A 19,689-nucleotide genomic window follows, 5' to 3' on the forward strand; every position below is an offset into this window, starting at 1 on the left:
ATAAAGTACTTATCTTTTCTAAATTTATCTATAAAATCTTAATTATCTAAATAGATAATAGGTTAAATTACTCCTTTTGTCCCTCTATTTGTCATGAAATTTCAGTTTGATTCTCAAGTTTTTCGTTGTCTCAATTTGGTCCTCATTTACTTAAAAATGACTCAATTTGGTCCTCACCGTTAACTTTGACCAGACGGTGTTAAAGTCAATGTCACGTGTCAATTTCTGATTTTTTTGAATTTTTTTAATATTTTTTTTTTGAATTTTGTTTTTAATTTTTTGAATTTTTTTATTTTTGACACGTGTCATTTCACAGTTGTGCCACGTGTCAAAGTGACTCAATTTTGGTCCCTATATTTGTTTTTAGTTTCAATTTAGTCCCAATTTTTGTAAAAATGAATCAATATTGTTCCTCCTTAGATTGAAACTCAATTTAATCTTCGTATACAACTTATGATGATATTCTTAATAAAATTGACATTTTTATTAAATATTTGTAGAAATACTTTTAAATAAGTTCTTTTAGTTTTATTATTAAACAAAGTTAAATCCCAAACTTAATTTCAAAAATTAACAATTTTGTCATCATATATAAAGGCATCAAGTGTATCATATTATACAAACTTAGTAAAGCTTAAAAATCAAATAACTTGTCACACATAAGTTTAGGAACTAAATTTCAAGTTCAAAACAAAATCAAAGTCTAATGTTTTGTGTAGAATTTAAAGTTAATTTAAAATATTTATAGAAATATTTAATAAAAACATTAACTTTAGTAAGAATATCTGCATAATATTTATAAAAAAGTAAATTTAGTGTCAATTTGAGGAAGGACAATATTGCTTCATTTTTACAAAAAATGGGACTAAATTGAAACTAAAACCAAATATAGGGACCAAATTGAGTCACTTTGACACGTGGAACAACTGTGAAGTGCTACGTATCAAAAAAAAATAAAAATTTTAAAAAAATTCAAAAAAAATTCAAAAAATTTTAAAAAAATTCAAAAAAACCAGAAATTGACATGTGACATTGACTTTAACACTGTCTGGTCAAAGTTAACGGTGAGGATCAAATTGAGTCACTTTTAAGAAAATGAGGACCAAATTGAGACAACGAAAAACTTGATGACCAAACTAAAATTTCATCACAAATAGAGAGACCAAAAGGGTAATTTAACCTAGATAATAATCAAAATACCAATAAAAGATCAAGTACTTATCTTTTCTAAAATTATTTAATAAATTCTTAATTATTTAAAAAGATAATAATGAAAATACCAATAAGATAAAAATAAACAAAATAAACATGATAATGCTAATTATCAATTACCAATTGACTCAAATGGTTAAAGTACTAGATTAAAAATCAAAAGGTTAATCTTTAAAGATTTATATCGTTTATACATTTTTGTTACATAGTCTTGTTATTAAGAGTGTTGAAAATAATTCAACTATGAGTTTAAGTCTCACATTAAATAAATTTGACAAAGTTAAACATCATATAGAAAAGAAAAATCATAAATTCATTATGTTATAAGTGGTATCAATTTCTTATGTAGGTTAGACTTAAGCCACATATATGTAATTTCTCCCTAATGAACTCCAAATGAAAAAACCCATTAGTTAAGGAGTGTACAAAAGCTAACAAATACATCCCAATATCAAAGAAAAGTATTTACTTAAAGCTCTTATATCCAATTATTTACATAATACTCAATTATTTCTTACTAATTTTGTTGTTGGATAGTGTTCTTGCGAGATGGAATATACCTAGGGATGACAAAAATATCCGTGTCTATGGATATTTGTGGATAAAATCCGTGAGAGATAGTTGGTACTACGGGTATTTGTTACCCGCGAATAGCAGGTAGCTGGTATTTTAATACTCGCTTATAAATGGGTCGGGTGTGAGTATCATACTATCTGTACCCGCGGGTACCAGTTATCCGTAAAAAATTAAAATTAAAATTAAATTTATGTTTTATTAAGTTAAATTTATTTAAAATTAAAATTAAATTTTAATTTATATTTTATTAGATTAGATTAGATTAGATTAGATTAGATTCATATTTTATTTTACATTTTTTTTGTAATCACTACAAAAAATTGTGTAAGTTGTGGCATTTAATTTTGTATATTGCGGCGTTTTTAAACGTCATTTTTTACGTCCCTGACGTTTTTCGAAAGCGCCGTAATTCTTGCCGCCAAAAAGAATAATATGGCGTTTTGAAGTGAAACGCCGCAACAAACGCCATTTTATACATTGTATAAAGTGGCGTTTTAAAGAGGTAATTAATGACAGTTAAAAATGACGTTATTTACGTACTGCAAAACAAATCTAATGAAAATAGTGACACTTAAAAACGTCGTAATTCACATTACAATATTTATATTTTATTATTTTAAATTATCCTGTAATAAAATGTTTTATTATATTTAATTATTCACGAATATTTTATAATTCAATATATTTTACTATTTATTATCATCCACCTATATTGGTAAGTTCATAATTAAATATTTTATTATATAAAAAATGATAAAACTCTAAACAACATATATCAATATATAGATAAAAATGAACAAAAGAAGAAATTTCTTTGATTGTTCAAAAATTTCAAAGTGCATAGGAGTTGAAGTATCTAAGCATAAAATAGACAATATTAAAAGTCATTGTCAAATCATAATACAAATCTACATTTAAATCTAATCCTAATCGGTTTTGCTTCCACCACTTGATCCTGCTACACCATTTGGAGACGGTGCACCACTTTGAAGATCCTGTGCATGCAATGAAAAAAGAATATAAGTATTTGAATAATTTTAAAATAGTAATAGAATAAGTTTAAGAAATTTTCTAAATTAAATTATACCTCATTAGATGACGGATGTACAAAAGCAGCAACCATTGCAGCAAGAGGTTCAGGAATATCTTCTCTAGAAGCAATATAGGCAAGCACTGTTTGCATTTGGTTCATTTGGTTCTTGACAGTTGCAAGCTCACTTTCCATCTTTACAAACTTGTCCTCCGTATTTGATGAAGTTCCACTAGATGAAGCAAAGTTGATTCCACTTAATTTTGCAGTCGGACATTGCTGGAAAGCAAGTGTAGGACAAGCTCCAAATGAAAGTCCTCTAACTCGTCCTGGATATTCTTTTCCAAATATCACACCAACTGGATCATTTGGAGATATATCTGATGCAGTTTCTGGATTTTTCAACATCAAATCATCAATTTTTTCCTGCATAAAAACGTGAAACATCATCATCATCTCCTAATTAATACCAAATTCAAGTGTGGTATGAAGTTAGCAATCCAAGAATTTGTGAACTGTTAGAGATACATACGTAACCAATGAACCAAATGAGAAAGAAGAAAAATTTTCTAGTGCTTCATGGAAAACTATTGTAATGTCTCTAACTATATAACTTGAATAAAACCTAAAACCTGAATCTAAATATATATATATATATATATATATATATATATATAAATACCAACAGGATTTATAAACCATCCAAAAAGATAAGTTTCTAAAAATAATTATTATATAAAGTATTTCTAATATAAAGGAACGTGCAATATAACACCTAAGTCCACGTTTGTGGAAGTCCCAGATTGCATCATCATCATTATATGCACACATGTTAAAACACATTCATATACAATACTCGGTGCAAGTATAAACTAAAACAGTGAACATTGATTGCATCATAAATTGCTACTAAACTTGATTTGAGCATTGAGAATTTTTTGCCACAATTCCTTTAGAACAGTTGGGTGAACCATCAAAGTTAAAATCGTGCTATATATATATATATATATATATATATAGAGAGAGAGAAAAAAAGTTTATATCCTTTCTTTACGTGCAAAATTCGAGCAAGTAGAACAAGTCAATGAACTAACATGGCAATGAACAAAATTCCAGCCAACAGAACAAACAATATATAATGCAGTGAAAAAAATTTCAGTAACATGAATTCTCAATCCAACTCTAATTTTTAACTCTTCATCCAATCTTGTTTCCACTTTAAGTACTACAATTGATTCAGAAAACTCAACACGACCAGAGCATTTCTTAAAGAAATAATCTACACCAGGCATGAATATCTTCATCCTTCATTCATGTTAACCCCTTTATTCTCCAACATTAGCATGCCTCAATAGTCAACAAATGATGAGATTGAGAACACTGTTTGAGATAAGTTTAAAAACAACATATGCATATATAATAATATATACTGAAAACAATTACATAAATCACTTAAAGTTTTCTTATCTGTTACGAATTCAAGATTATTGAATTTTGTAACTCAATAGACATTCAAACTTTAATGATATTGAGTGGCATTGATATTAATTCACATCCACAAGACCCATCCCCAAAGCAAATATGCCCATATTTTCTTGATATTAATTTTGTATAACTTTTCAAAGCATTCAAGATACAAAAATCAATATGAAATAGATAACAACGTATGAGAAAATTTATATTAGTGTAATAGATAACAACGTATGAAAAAATTTGTTAGCATAGATAAATGGGAGAGACTTTAAATATAAAAGAATGTTATCTATATGTAAATATTTTGTTTATACAGGTTAGGAACCCATTTCTCCTACTGAATACAATAGTTTTGCAAATAAAAAGCACTGAATTCCCATACTTAATTTTGGGGAGTAATTGTTTTCATTTTCTTGGCACATACCAGCAATGATTATAGAAAAGACAATGCAATCCATTTCATTTAACTTCTCCAACAGCCATCAAAGTATATGTTATCATCATTGTAGATAATCTATTCAAAGTTTGTTAGTTCAGTCATTATATTGTGGTTTTTATATAGATGTAACTGTAAAAACAACATATTGCAGTTCAAACTTATTACCAAGTTTATATTTGAATGGTCAATTTTTTCTTCACTTATGGAGTGGCTTCGCAAAGTTTTGATTTATGTTTAATTCTCTCTCGAAAACAAAATATGCCCATATTTTCTTGATATTAATTTTGTATAACTTTTCAAAGCATTCAAGATACAAAAATCAATATGAAATTACAGTGTTCAGAGAATTACCTCTAATTGTAGAAAATGTAGATTTGGCAGCACCTATTGCTTCTTGAATGTGTCACAACCATTAACTATGTCTTGTATTTCCTGCATCAAAAAGAGAATTTATGGTTATATAAGGCACCCTTTAACATTATCTGTAATTACCAACATTTTACCTCTCCTATGGGTTGTCAAAAAGACTAGTGTTAATGAATTTTTTCCATTAAAATTTCAAATGCATTTATATATAATTCGAAACATTTTAAAAAGAAAGTGCTATGGCAATGAAAAGTTCCACAGTAGCTTGATTCATTTGAACAGAGAATGATTCATTTGAACTAAAAACTCTAATATAGTGTCATATGTGAGTTAAAAAACAGAGAATGATTCATTTGAACTAAAAATTCTAAAACCCTAAATCTCATCCATAGTGAAGAACTAGAAAACAGAGAAAAATAGGTTCAGAACTTCAAAAACCTAAAACCCTAACATAGAACATTACATTGAATGAATAAACGAAGAAAAGAGAAGAGGTTGTGAATGGCTTCGAACGGTTGGGAGCAGCTAGGAGTGTCTTCGAATAGTTAGGAGAGGTAGGGTGCGACTGCGAACGATTGTGAATGGTGATGGCGAATGCGAATGACTGCGAACGGTGATGGCAAATGCAAACGGCGAACACGAAGTTAGAGCGGCAAATGCGAACACGAATATGTTTCGAGAATGGTAATCAGAGATCTTTTTTCCAATGCCTTGAAAGTAGACACATTGAAGGGAAATGAATGTGAATAGTGATTTTGGAAAGTGAAATCAGAAAATTAGAAATGAAAATATTGATTTTGGAAAAGGGAGGGAATCCATTTTTAACAAAAAAAAAGAAGCAAAAGAGAGGGACTCACATATTAAAAATCGAGAAAGGATTTCAAAGTATAAAAAAAATTATTGAAAAGTGACGATTTTAAATGACATATTTTTCAATAATAGTACGACATTTAATAATATGATAGTTAAAAACGCCATATTTTGCATGTAAAATATGACAGTTCTAAAAATGCCGTATTATACTGTAAAAAGTGACATTTTCAAAGAACCGCCATATTAAAAACGCCGTTATATACGCGATTTTTTGTAGTGAATTTTATTTAAAATTAATTTTAAATATTGATAAAATATTTTTTAAATATTTGCGGTTATCCACGGGTACCCGGAGGTACTTTTTAAACATTTCAAACAGATACCTGTGCATGTAGTGGGTGAATTTTTTTGTATTGGGTCGGATTGCGAGTAGACACTATCTGTGTCCGACTTGACTCGTTGCTATCCCTAAATATACCTCGTAAAGACAACTTTGTACTCTTCACATGTGCCCCAAGCAATCACTCATTATTTAGACTAACACTCAAGTCAGCCAAATGCATCAAACAATTTTTACAATTTTAAATGCAATAATGAATAAACGTAGTTAATTTACCTTGTATATTGTGTTATACCATGATTTATGAGTTTTTACTTGGATGAACCTGATCCATGTTACCTAATTACTCTAATTAACTTTAACTAATACATTTTACCCTTCTTAATTTAAGCATATTTTACTAGTGTTAGTGGCCTAACCGTTATGGTCTCGTCGTAGCCAAATATACTTAGGCCAAATACATCTCAGTACATCTGAGTTCAGGTGGTTGATATTTACTCGAACGTGTAAAGTACCGATAGAGTCCTCTCAAATTGTACCCTTTTCAAGTTGGAGTTCATCCTCAATTCCTCAAGAAATTCACAAAGCTTAGATGAGAAATGCCTTTTGCAGTGATCATGTGTTTAGGGTTAGTTGAACTTGTCTATCTGTGTCTTCTTTCTTCGTGGTTATCCAGTTATATAGGGATTGCGTTCTAATCCACGATAATAGGATGCAGCAGAGAAGTTGGACATTTTTTGTTTTGAAGCCCATGGTTTTTTGCAGAGCCATTTATTGCATAAATGTTTCACGTGTACCGAATAGTATATATGACGTAGTTGGTATGACAATTCATATGAATTTTCCTATACGAGAATTGCATCATCTTCTGTTGTATCTTTGATTCGCTCATTTGTTTTAACATATGTGACATATTCTGCATGGTTGCTTACCTAAGGTCAATTCTACACAGCATTGATGTTACAATTTCTTATGCATCGTTGCTGGAAATGTTTATATACAATTAATGAGTGTTTAGGCGAAGAGATTCAACAATAAAGAAGACACGAGTTAAATATACACTACTTTGAATAAAAACATTACTACAAGTTTATGATTATATGGTATTTAACTTATCTGTAATTAATCTTCTATTTAAATTCACTATTGTATTTTTAACAAACTACAACCAAGAAAAACAAAGAAAGAAGAAATTTCATGATCACCAATCACCATTTCCCTTATGATATTTAAGAATTGAGGTTAGTCCATGTAGTTTCAAAACAATGTAATTTTGATTTCTATAACATTTTAATTGGAGATTTAGTCGTTGAATTTTCTGCATTTAATCAATTGTTGTCCTATATTAATATGACATCTAATTCATTATAAGAAATACTACATGTTTATAAGTAAAAGTGTTAGTTATTCATTTATTTGGCCTATTAATAATATATTTGACAATTAAATATATAATTTATATTTTATAGAGATCGGACAGCATAAAAATAACAAAACTGGATTCAAACATATATAAAAAATTAACTTTTATATAAATTAAAATCAACTTATTAGTTTGAATTATCTTATCCAAACAAAGAGCATTTAAAAAGAAAAAAAAAATTAAAATGAGATTAATTCAAATTTAATATATTTGAATGTTTTAGAAATTGTGAAGTCTCATATCTAAACACAACACAAGGTTAAAGAATCCAAATAATCTAATAAAATTTTAAAATTTCAATTTTTGTTAAAATTGTTTACACAAACAACATATTTTTCATAAAACTTCTCATGTTTCCTAAAATAATGATTTACCCTCTTAAAAGTTCCTATCAAATGACATCATAACTTTGTGTTTTGACGGAGAAATTCATAATTTCAAAGACATTAAAATATTAAAATATATTGAATTTTAATTGATCATATCATTTTTCAAATATTTTGTTTAGACAAGACGATCCAAATTTAGTGAATTTTAATTTTCTTATTTAGTTACAATATTCCAATTTAGCAAGGTCAGACGTGCAAGGTTGGCTCGAGCCCATCTAGGCTAGAGTCAACGCAAGTCAACCCAAACTTAGGTGAGGTTGATTTTTGTATGGGCCCATAAGTCATATGAACTCGATCTATATTTATCCAGGCCTAGAAAAAAGACAAATTGGCTCGTGCAAAGTCAAGACGAGTTAACTTAGATGCACTACGAGTCAAATTGATCTAGGTCCAAGTCAAGGTAACTTAGCCAAGACCAAGATCAAGTCGACTCAGTTTGGGTCCATGTCGAGTCAAGTCGGTTTGGCCTTAGGTGGAGTCGATCCAAGCCCATGTCAAGTGGGTTCGGGTCCAGGTCAAGCAAAGTCAGTTCAAGCTAAGGTTAAAGCCAAATCGAGCGAACCTAGTCAAGTCGGTGTGAGTCAACATTTATCTAAGATGTGGCCAACCCATGCTCAATCGAGTTGGGCTAGGCTCAAGTGAGTCTTAATCTATGAAGTTAGGTTGAGCTGGGTCCACCTAGATCCAGGTTGGGTTGAGTTGAGTTCACCAGAGCGGACTAATTCAAACCAAGTTGGCCCAAGTTCAGTCTAGTTGAGTTTGCGCCAATCGACTTGGGGTGGATCAAAGTTCATTTTAGTTGGGGTTGACCCACGTTTACTTGAGTTGGGCTCGACTTATGTAGGTCCTAGTCTAACAAGATCAATTAGGTATTAGTTTGATCAAGACTAAGTTGGACTTAGCCTAACCAAGACCATGTCAAATGTATTTAGATCAAGTCGAGTCAACTCTAGTCAATCAAATTGAGCTGTCTTGGCCCAAGTTGAACCAAGTTGACTTGGGCCTTAGTCGAGCGAAGTTGACCTGGGCCCTAGTCTAGCCGAGTTAACTTGGGCTCAAGTCGAGCTGAGTCGGTGTGGAATCACGTTTAGCCAAGTTTGGCTAGGCATATGCCAAGTCAGATTGGATTGGGTATAAGTGGGACTAAGACAAATCATATCAAATTTTTCCAAGTCAAGTTGAGCCCGTGTTAACTTGGATCCAAGTCAAGTTGAGTCAAGGTTGGATCACATCCAATTGAGTTACACTAGATCCATGCCAAATCAAGTTCAGGTCGGATCGGGTTGAACCTAGCTAGGACCAACACAAATTCGGTTAAATATGGCCAAGTCGAGTTGAGCTCGTGTTGGGCTGTGATATTGGGTCAAGACCATATCAAACTTGGGTCAAACCCACGTTAAGTCAAGCCTAGTTTAATCGAGTTTAGGTCGAGCCAAGTTGACCTTAGCTTGTGTTAACCTAAGTTACGAAGAATAAAATATGAAAAATTTAAAATTCTTACTTTTTTTTTGGAATTTCAAATTCTTTAAATTTAAGTAATATAATTACTATAATGAAATTCTATAATTGAAATTTCTTTAAAAATTCCTTGTCCAAACAACATATATTGTCATAAGGCATTTCAAATTCTCTAAAAAAATGAAATAACATCTTGAAATGACTTATCCAAACACACTATAAGCATTTATTGTGCATGTTGTTTAGAACAAGTCTCAAAGACTTAACCCACAACCCCAAAACAATTCCAAGACAAAACCCACTACTATATTTGTTATTAATATCTCTCTTAAGTGGTGAACTTTAAACGTAACTCAACTCTACAAAGTTGACCTATAAGATGAGGTTTGAACTCACTTATATACTTACCTTATCTCTAGTCAAGGTGGGATCTCCAACATCTTTCCTAACCCTTCTTTTAATCTTTGGCTAGGACCCCCAAAGATTATTTGCTCTAGGCCGATTTATCTTGACCCTCGTCCAGGGATGACTTGGCTTGACCCTTGGTTCGGATCGACTTAATTCAACCTTTGACCCTAGTTGACTCAGTTTGACTTTCAATCAAACTAACCCATATTGACCTTTGGCTTGGGCTGATTCGTCTTGATCTCTAGATCAGGCCAATTCATTACTAAACTTCGGCCCGTGTCAATCCGTCTTGACCTTATGTTTGTGTCAATTTGTCTTGACATTTGGCTCTGGTCTAGTCATTTCGACCTTTGACTCGGATCTAGTTGTCACGACCTTCAACCCAAATGAATCATCTGAACCTTTGTGAGTGAAGGGGCAGTAGAGTGAAAATAAGTGAAATTTCAAATTTCTTATATTTTTTAGGATATTTGAAAATTTTCTATTTTATTAATACCTTCCAAAATTTCTAGAATTTCAATTTCTGTCTAATTACTTTATCAAAACAAGTCATATAGTGATGTCTACTCGAGGCAAGATCAAGTTGAAATAATAAAAACATAGGTACAATGTATATATGTGACGAATATTCGTAAGGTGTGGATGGATATGGACATGAACATCATTCTTGAAGAGCTCTCGTTGGCCCAAATCTGATTTAATTGGAGAGCTAAGTAGGAAAGGGGATGAAAGTAAAGGTGGAGACACAACACCTTAATATATCCAAGCATATGCCAATGCAGTGGTTCTAAGTTCAGATTTGTGAAAGCTACACATTTGGTTTTGGTTTGGTGTGCTTCCTATAGGAAACATACACAACTTCATCTCAACTTTAATGTCCCCTCAACTAAGAAGAATAAATAGCTAAGTAGAAAAAGAAAGAAAGAACTTATACTCTAACAACAGTAGCAATTTTTTTTATTATTATTATTTCAAGGTAATATTTCCCATTTTCTTTCATCTTCTTGATATAATTATAAATCTCTTTATTTATTTCTCAAACTTTTTGTTTATTAAAGGTTTTTTTTTTTATCTTGAGTTTCTTTGAATATTTATATTTTCTTCAATTTTTCTTGATACAAACTATACTGACGTCCTTCCCCAGAGACAATCTTTCTTGAACAAATTATTATGTCAAATTACTCTCAAGTTAAAGAAAACCGTGAAGACAAAGCTCATCAGATAAAAATAAGTACAAATTATAACGGTAAATGGAAAGTGTAAAATTTAACTCATATGCATTGTTAATAATAAATAAATAAAAAAAAACCCAACCCAGATGTTAAATTTAATCAAAATTAATTTGTTTCCTTATTAATATTACATAGATTCATATATTTATGATTTTTTTATTTTTTGACGTAGCCATATGTATAAACTAAGTTCAAGAATATATACCGCTAGTACTTAGGTTCAATATGATACGATTTGACTTGTGTGACTTTGTTATTAAAAGATGTTTCCGATGCTAATGACACTGTTAATAGTTGTTAAATGTAGGATGAACAATTTTTACACTTAAAAAGGAAAAAAAAAAATCGTTGAGAATGAGTGAAAAGTGTCTCAAACTTTTCCCCAACAGTCTAAGGTGCAAAATTCCTCTTTATGAGATTTTTGCATATATGATGTTTCAAAATCATAAAAAGGTGGAAAAAAATGGAATTTGCAACCCATGTGATCTAATACGGATGGAATAAGTTCCTTGGTAGATGTTGTAAGTTTCTAAAGAAATTAACACCATGATTTCAAAATCAATAATTATTCATATATTTCCTTAGTACATATATAATTATTAACCATCCATGTAGAATAAAGTGAGAAGACAAACGTATAGTATTTTTCAAAGTATTTTGTCAAAACGACTTTAGACTAAAACTTTTTATATTAAATAATATTAACGTAATTATGCTCAAAGGTATTTAAAATTGTTTGAGTATTCATGTTCCTTGTTTAACCTGAATTAGTTTATGGCTTAACGTTTACACTAAGCACAAAAATAAAGTAGTAATAGACTAAAGAGTGTATTACTTCTACAAAATTAATAACTAGGTGTGAGGTCTAGTCCTAAACTAAGAATATTAGCAAAATTTTATGGACAAAAAAAATCAATAAAATAACATTTATTTACAAAAAAAGTTATTGGTAAAATATAATTTACTGTAGAATTTTATAAATGAATTTTAGAATTTTAATTATAAATAGAGTTATCCTTCAATAATGGATCCATCGATAAAATTTGTTGGTAATTTTAGAATTTTTATTCACTACAAGAAAATGTCTTATTAGTCACCAATTTTAGTGATTAAAAGTTATTAGTCACTATAGTGACAAATTTAGATACCATTCTACAAAATTAAAATTTATTGGTTACTAAAATAGTCACTAATATAAATAAAAAAATTATAATTGGTTACTAAATTTGTAACTAATTAATTAGAGACCAATTTAGTAACTCAATTATTTTGGTAGCCAAAACTTAGGTAGCTAATTTTTAGTGACTAGTTTTCTTTGGTAGCCAAAACTATGGTAACTAATTTTAAAAACCAATTTAGTGACCAATTATACTTTTTTATTCATAATAGTAACTATTTTAGCAATCAATAATTTTTTTACGTTGTAAACTTGTATCTAAATTAGTAATTATAGTAACTAACAACTTTTGATCACTAAAATTGGTTACTAATGAAGCATTTTCTTATAGTGATTACTGATAGATATTTTTTGTTTCATCAGTAATTAAACACTGAAATTCCTGCTTCAGCTTTTATCATGTTGTAATAAAATATGTCAGTAATTAATTCTTTTAAAATTTGTCAGCAATTGAACATTTTTAAAATTCGTTAATTAATTGGATTTTTGAAAATCTGTCGATAACTGTAATTTTTAAAATGTGTCGATAAATTTGTTAGTAAGTTCGTGAGCAAAATGGGTGTCAATTTTATTACAAAAATCTAACGATATATTTGTTATAAATAACATGGAGATGAGTGAGAAGAAGAACAATAAGAAGAAGAAGGAGAATGAGGAGGAGACAGAGACAACGATGAAGGAGGAAAAGGTAGGAGGAGGAGCTAAAGGTGGTAGATGCAACAACGTCTATGGTAATGAACATGGTTGCAACGATTGCAACGGTGACAGTGGCGACAGATGAGGAGGAGGAAAAAGAAGAAGAAGAAAGAAAAAGTGAATGAAGAAGACCAAATCACGATATTCATTGACAAATTTTGCCAATAGAAAAAAAAAACAATTGTTGGTAATTATTGACAAATATTTGTCGATGGATAATTACCGATGTATTTGGGTCTCTAGTAATTATAGACAGATAATTGCTGACAAACTTTTGGTTGTTGATAATTATTGACATATCTCTTTTCGTCACTAAAACTAAACAATAAGCATTTTGCCGAAAAATTTGTTGTCATCAATAAATCATTGTTAGTTTTTCTTTATCGACGAATTTTGTTAATACCAACGAATTTTATCCATCAATAAATCTATTTTTTTAAGTGAAATGATGAGTTAATTAAAGTGTCACGCTATATATATCTTCATTAAGTGTCCTTAGGGTTATGTTCGCATGCACATATTTACTATTAGCAGGAATTGGTGACGATGGATATTCGGGTGAATTTGACGTTCGTATCTAATAATTTGCAAGCAAGGAAGAGTGATGATTTGCGGAAGAAGCTCGTGATACCATCTCGCCACTTTGGAGGGGATTTGTGGGTGACAAAGAAGATAAAGAAGAGGGAAACATATGTATCAAATTCCAATTTCTTCCTTTTCTCCACTTACCCAGTTCCCTTTATTAGGTATCATGTTCCAAGTGCTTGAATTTTTTACCCAAATCCGTGCTTCGTGTATCTCATTCCAACACTTAAATATTTTATTTTTCACTTTAAATACATTATAATATTTTTTTTCAATTAATAAATATCTTTAATATTTGAATTTGTGAACTAAAAAATTCAAAATTAATTACAATTTATCTAATTATCATTTTATACTACATTTAACATCAAGGTCAATTTGGTAATCTTACTTTTTCATAAAATAAATTTTATTTTTTATTAGACACATCACTCAAATCTTACACAAACTTTCACAAAATTTACTCTCAAATTCACTCCACCATCACTTTCAAATCCCTTAAAAAAAATAACACAAACTTTACTCTCAAATCAATCCTCTTTCTCAAATCTTTCCACTCATAAAAACACACCCTAAGACTTCCTTAAATAAGAGTCTTTCACCCAAGTTACTCCACTCTTTAAAGCGAGTTAATGCTTCACTTGATCAAATACCATTGTGTTTCAAACCTATTTGGTTTCTCTCACTCAAGACGGCAAGAAGCACTTGAGTGAAATTTATTCCACTCACTTGAAAACAAGATAAAAGAAAAATACAAAGTTGAGAGAAAATATATCTCCTCACCTAAAATTAAAATAAAAAAGTATATAATCATAATAAAATAATTAAATTAAAAAATAATAATAAAAGATTACATGAAAACAATTATAAGTATCTACACCGAAGCCAAAATTGAGAGAAAATATTTTAATAGTTTACACATAAACCATGAACTACATTCAAATTAGTTTATTTTAAGTTTTTTACATTCTATGAATGTAATTATTTCCCAAATATCTCTCTATTAGGGTGTTTGGTTTATACTAGCAAATAAAAGAGATTTTGTCGGGTTTTTATGAGAAATTCATATTCTTTAATGTTTAACATATGTGTAGTGTTAGGGTTTATGAGTGATAGAGATTGTAACTATGTTATATTGAAGTTATAATTCATAAATGAATTTTTGTTTCCTATTTATGATTTAATATAATAATTATTGTAATATTAATTGAATGGTTCACTTAGATACATTAGAGTATATTTTACTTTTCTAGACTAATTTCTAAAAATCAAATCTAATCTTAATTCATAAAATTTCAGTTTACATATATTCCCATTTTTTTTTTGTCTGGGTGCACACTTGATTAGGATGGATATCCACTTTCATGTTATTTACTTGGGAATCAATGCTAAGATGATACCAAGTTTTGTGAAAACGAAAAATTAGACTTAGTGAATGATATTAATCGAATATCAAGAAATGTCATAAATTATTTATCTTTAATTAGACTTATTTGATACAAAAGTAATCGCATATATTCTAATAATTAATCTTTAATTACACTACTATTTTACCATATTAATCACATACAACAACTCACTATTAATTAGATGCATAAGTAATTTATATTTTGCGTATATGATCATAAATGAATTGAATTATTATATAAAACGTTGATAGATATTTAATTTTAGAGTAATAGAAATGGTGGTAACTATGAATATGTGTTCGACGTGACTCATACCGGTAGACAACATTTTAAATTCTTTTCACTTACAGAGGCGGATCTTCTCGGAGGTTTGGGATGCCTCAACTCTTTCAAACCAAATTTTAAAATTTTATAAATGTATATGAAATTTAAATTAGGTAGATTTTTTATTTTTTTAATAAAATAAATTATTTAATGTTAATAAACCTAAATTTAAATATAACAAAAATATTTTTTATTTATTTTCTTCGTCTCTTAGTTTATTTACCGTTTTTTGATTTTTATTTTTTTATATGTCTTTTCTTTCTTTTAAAGAAAAAAGAAAGTTAAACATAAATTAATTATTTTTACTTTAATTTATCATATGTTTGATTGTATTTTGAAGAAAAAAAATAATTTTTTTATTTTATTTAATAAACTCATTATTTTTCCTCTAGTTTATCACATGTTAAGTTGAATTTTGAAGAAAAAAAAATTTATTTTTCTTTTGCTTGATATTAAAATATAAGTTATGTATTTTCTTTTACCTTATTAATCTTTTGTATAGTATTTTTTTATAAACATACAATAAAACAAAAAGGTTAATTATCGTATATTTTATTTTTAGTAATTTCGTACATCATTATCTAATTAGATTTCGATAGCTTATTTTTTTAGTCTTGATTTTTTTTAAATAGATATATTTATAAAGTATAAAATAATAGTTTAATTTTTTAAAAGTGATAAAAGACAAGATACATGTTGTGAAGATGAAAAAAAAAAAAAAAAAAAATCGATCTTTTCACCTATGATCAAGGAGACATAATCCTTCCAAATGTTTTTATATTTATATAATTTAATATACATCTTTAAATATATTTTTTAAAACTTTAATATGTTTAATATATTTTATGTATTTTATATTCTAATTTTTTTATATATCTATATCTATATATAAAAAAAATCTTTTTTTTTGTCTACATCTATTTCTCAATTTTACCTTTTAAATATTTTTTAAATAAAAATAATTATTTTATTAATATTATCTCTTAAGGATATTTTTTTAATTTAAACGTTTTTATTTGATTATATTTTTAAACTTAAACATTATACATTAGAATTAATTATAGTAAAATTATAAAAAATATTTATATTTAATTTTATAATTATAATAATAACAATAATTATAATCTTATTATTTTTTATCACCATCTAAAAGTAAATACAATATCTTTACTAGTTTATATACAAAATTTGGGATTTGGTTCTTATATTTGTTCAAAAATATTAAATTGGTCCTCAAATTTTATTTAGTCTCAATTTGGTCCATAATTTTTAAAAAAATGATGCAATTTGATCATTTCTTTTATTAAATTTCTTGAATTGGATCAATGTTTTTTTATCAAAATTGAATATGTGAAGAAGGATGGTTTGTTTTGCTGGTGTAATTGACATAATCCTAATGTTAATTTTGATGAAAAAACATTACTCCAATTCAAAAAATTTAACGAAAATGATTGGATTCCATCAATTTTAAAAGAATTAGTTCAATTTGAGACTTCAAAAAACTAGAGAACCAACTTGATATTTTTTTAAAAAAATAATTTAACTAAAATTTTGATACTCAAAATATTGATCGAAAATCTGCGGCTTAAAATATTATTTTTTTATATTAATTATGTTCATAAATGAAGAAAACATACTCCGTATGTTTGACAGTGTAACAAAAGTAACAAAAGTGTATATTTAATGCATTAAATCCGTTAGCATTTTTCAATATTGATTAAGGAATCAATGTAAAATCTGTACTACCACCTATATATAGAATAGTGTCAGGGCATTCATTGAGTGACACTGTTCTCATATAGCAAATAAAATCAATACCTGCAGCAACAAAAATAGTACTTTCTTTGCTTTATCTAACAAAAATACTATTCTTTGAAAATATCTAAAAAGAATTATTTAGGACTCTTAATGAAGCAATATATTTTAAGATAAACAAAATAAGACACGAAAAAAAGGACAGGTGATTTGTGTCCAATAAAAACACATTTCTACCGGACAAAAGAGAGAATAAAAATAAGCATAGATTCGTCCACTTATCAGTTCCAATTATATTCTTCATCACGATATTCCTAAATCTTAATAATGGTTGACAATCTCAAATTCATTATAAAAAATATATATCAATCACCTTAGAAGTTTTATTCCTAAATTATTATGAAAAATTGTGTTTAATTCCTAAATTAAACTATAAATCATTTCATCTCTGAACTTTAATAAAAGTATATAAACATTTTCTACAAAGGTACGACATATATAGAATATTTATCATGTGAAAAATAAAATTCTATTGTAAATTATTATATAATTTATAATTTAATTTTAGAACGGAACGCAATTTTTTTATAATAGTTTTATAAAAAAAATATATTTAATCTTACATTTATAAATGGAATCAATTCCCAGTTGTAAAAATAAGTTAAGTTAAAATTACTTTCGATTAATAATACCAAGCACATGATATATATAATTGCATGTGCTTATCTAAATATCTAAATGCCTTGTTTCTTGAAATCTTGTTATATATAAATGGAGAAGCATCCTTGCTCCTCGCAACATGTATAACATGTTTGGGTGGAGACCTCGGAAAAAGAAACTTCCTAATGTTTTGTCGGTAAGTACCAATTTTTTTTTTCAGTGCAATGCATGAATACTCTAAAACAAAAGAATTCATGTATTCGGTTCAACCTATTTGTTGCAGATAGTTGAACTTAAGGTGCATATGGATTGCCAAGGATGTGAAGAAAGAATTAGAAGGGCAATCTCCAAATTGAATGGCAAGACCTCAACCCTGCACACATTAATTAATTGCCCTTTATTTTATTTTATCTTAATCTGTGGGATGCAACAAAACACATAAAAACTCACTCAATTATCTTTAAGAAATGATTCATGTACACACATAAAAAATCAACACTTCTCACATAAATGATAGAATTATAAGTTATATGATGTGGTTAATAAGAGTAAATATTGGCCATTATCTTTTACCTTCTCACACACCCTAAAATCTTCATTTTTCTATATGGTGGACAAAAAACAAGTTTCTTTTTCTTTTTTTCTTATACCATGAATGAAGTGTTAGAAAAAACATGATTGTAACAAGTTTAGGAACTTAGTGAATTGTAGGGTTGATGAGTGTGTGAGATTTGGCATGCAGGAGTTGATAGCTTGGACATAGACATGGATCAACAGAAGGTAACAGTAAGAGGGTATGTGGAGAAAGGGAAGGTGTTAAGGATTGTAAGAAGAACAGGAAGAAGAGCAGAATATTGGCCATTCCCTTATGACAGTGAATACTACCCTTATGCCTCTCAATACTTGGATGAGTCCACTTTCTCTACTACCTATAATTACTACAGACATGGCTACAATGAGAGTGTTTATGGCTATTTTCCTGATCAAGCATATTCCACTGTTCAGGATGAAACCGTCTTTCTCTTTAGTGATGATAATGTTCATGCTCCCTGTGCCATCATGTGAATCATTATTTAACTGAGTCTCCTGATATAATCAGAATTAATAAAGTTGTATGAGTTTGATGATATATATATATATATATATATATATATAATTGGCTTTCAACCAATATTTGCTATATATTTAAATTTACTTTTTGTATTTTTTTTAGTCATGTCAATAGATAAACTGTGAATTTCTAAACCATAAAGAACAATTGAATATGTAAAAGGATTGAACTTCTTTTTGGATTTTTCTTTTGAACATAATAATGGTCTTGTCATTAAGTATCCATGTTCAAAGTATGATTTTAAAAAATGACAAACTAGGGATCCTTATGAAGAACACTTAACATGTAGAGTTTTCCTAAAAACTATAAAAAATAGCATTTCCATGGTGAAAGACCAAGTGTAAGCGAATCCTTTGCTGCTTACAAGCGCAAATGAGGTTGAAGATCTTTTGGAATCTCAAAATCCAATGGAAAATATGTTGAATGATGTCTTTGGGTTTGTGGAGCATGGTGTTAATAATTTTGACGGGGCTATTTAAATAATGATGTGCAAAAATAATATGGTGCATGATGAAGGAAATGCAAATTTTGACGCTCTTTTAAAGGATAATGACCAACCATTATATGAAGGTTGCACAAAGTATTTGAAGCTATCATTCATGCTAAAGTTGAATCATATTAAATGCATGTATAGAATGAGTAACAAGGCAATGAGAATGATTCTAGGCTTGCTAAAGGACACATTTGAACATGCTAAGTTTTCCAACTCCTCCTGTGAGGCCAAGAATGCTATTAACAAACTTGGTCTTAATTATATCAAAATACCAGCTTAGCCAAAAGATTGCATGCTATATTGGGGTGAAGAGAATGGAG

The 19,689-nt window shown here is 28.6% G+C and overlaps 2 protein-coding genes across 2 annotated transcripts; one reads left to right on the forward strand and one right to left on the reverse strand.

Moving 5' to 3' along the window:
* Positions 1-2,612: 2,612 nt before the first annotated feature.
* LOC146886790 (uncharacterized) lies at positions 2,613-3,238 on the reverse strand. Its single transcript, XM_085672139.1, has 2 exons — positions 2,876-3,238; positions 2,613-2,783 (listed from the first exon to the last, which is right to left on the reverse strand). The coding sequence occupies exons 1-2, from the start codon at positions 3,224-3,226 to the stop codon at positions 2,715-2,717; spliced, it is 420 nt and encodes a 139-aa protein (XP_085528265.1). The 5' UTR covers positions 3,227-3,238; the 3' UTR covers positions 2,613-2,714.
* A 14,598-nt stretch (positions 3,239-17,836) lies between these two features.
* Positions 17,837-18,932, forward strand: LOC114182718 (Heavy metal transport/detoxification superfamily protein). The gene is made up of 3 exons (XM_028069651.2): positions 17,837-17,961; positions 18,049-18,124; positions 18,508-18,932. Exons 1-3 carry the CDS (start codon positions 17,905-17,907, stop codon positions 18,828-18,830), a joined length of 456 nt encoding a protein of 151 aa, XP_027925452.1. The 5' UTR covers positions 17,837-17,904; the 3' UTR covers positions 18,831-18,932.
* Positions 18,933-19,689: the final 757 nt, after the last annotated feature.

This window comes from Vigna unguiculata, chromosome 4 (assembly GCF_037176805.1).
Source record: "Vigna unguiculata cultivar grain cowpea cultivar isolate G323 ecotype 2 chromosome 4, ASM3717680v1, whole genome shotgun sequence".
Taxonomy (NCBI): Eukaryota; Viridiplantae; Streptophyta; class Magnoliopsida; order Fabales; family Fabaceae; genus Vigna; species Vigna unguiculata.

Coding starts and splice junctions, on each gene's coding strand:
- LOC146886790 (XM_085672139.1), bottom strand. CDS start 3,226: ATGTTGAAAAATCCAGAAACTGCATCAGATATATCTCCAAATGATCCA. Junction 2,784..2,875: donor TACATCCGTCATCTAATGAG/GTATAATTTAAT, acceptor TTGCATGCACAG/GATCTTCAAAGTGGTGCACC.
- LOC114182718 (XM_028069651.2), top strand. CDS start 17,905: ATGTATAACATGTTTGGGTGGAGACCTCGGAAAAAGAAACTTCCTAAT. Junction 17,962..18,048: donor AACTTCCTAATGTTTTGTCG/GTAAGTACCAAT, acceptor TATTTGTTGCAG/ATAGTTGAACTTAAGGTGCA. Junction 18,125..18,507: donor GGCAATCTCCAAATTGAATG/GCAAGACCTCAA, acceptor TTTGGCATGCAG/GAGTTGATAGCTTGGACATA.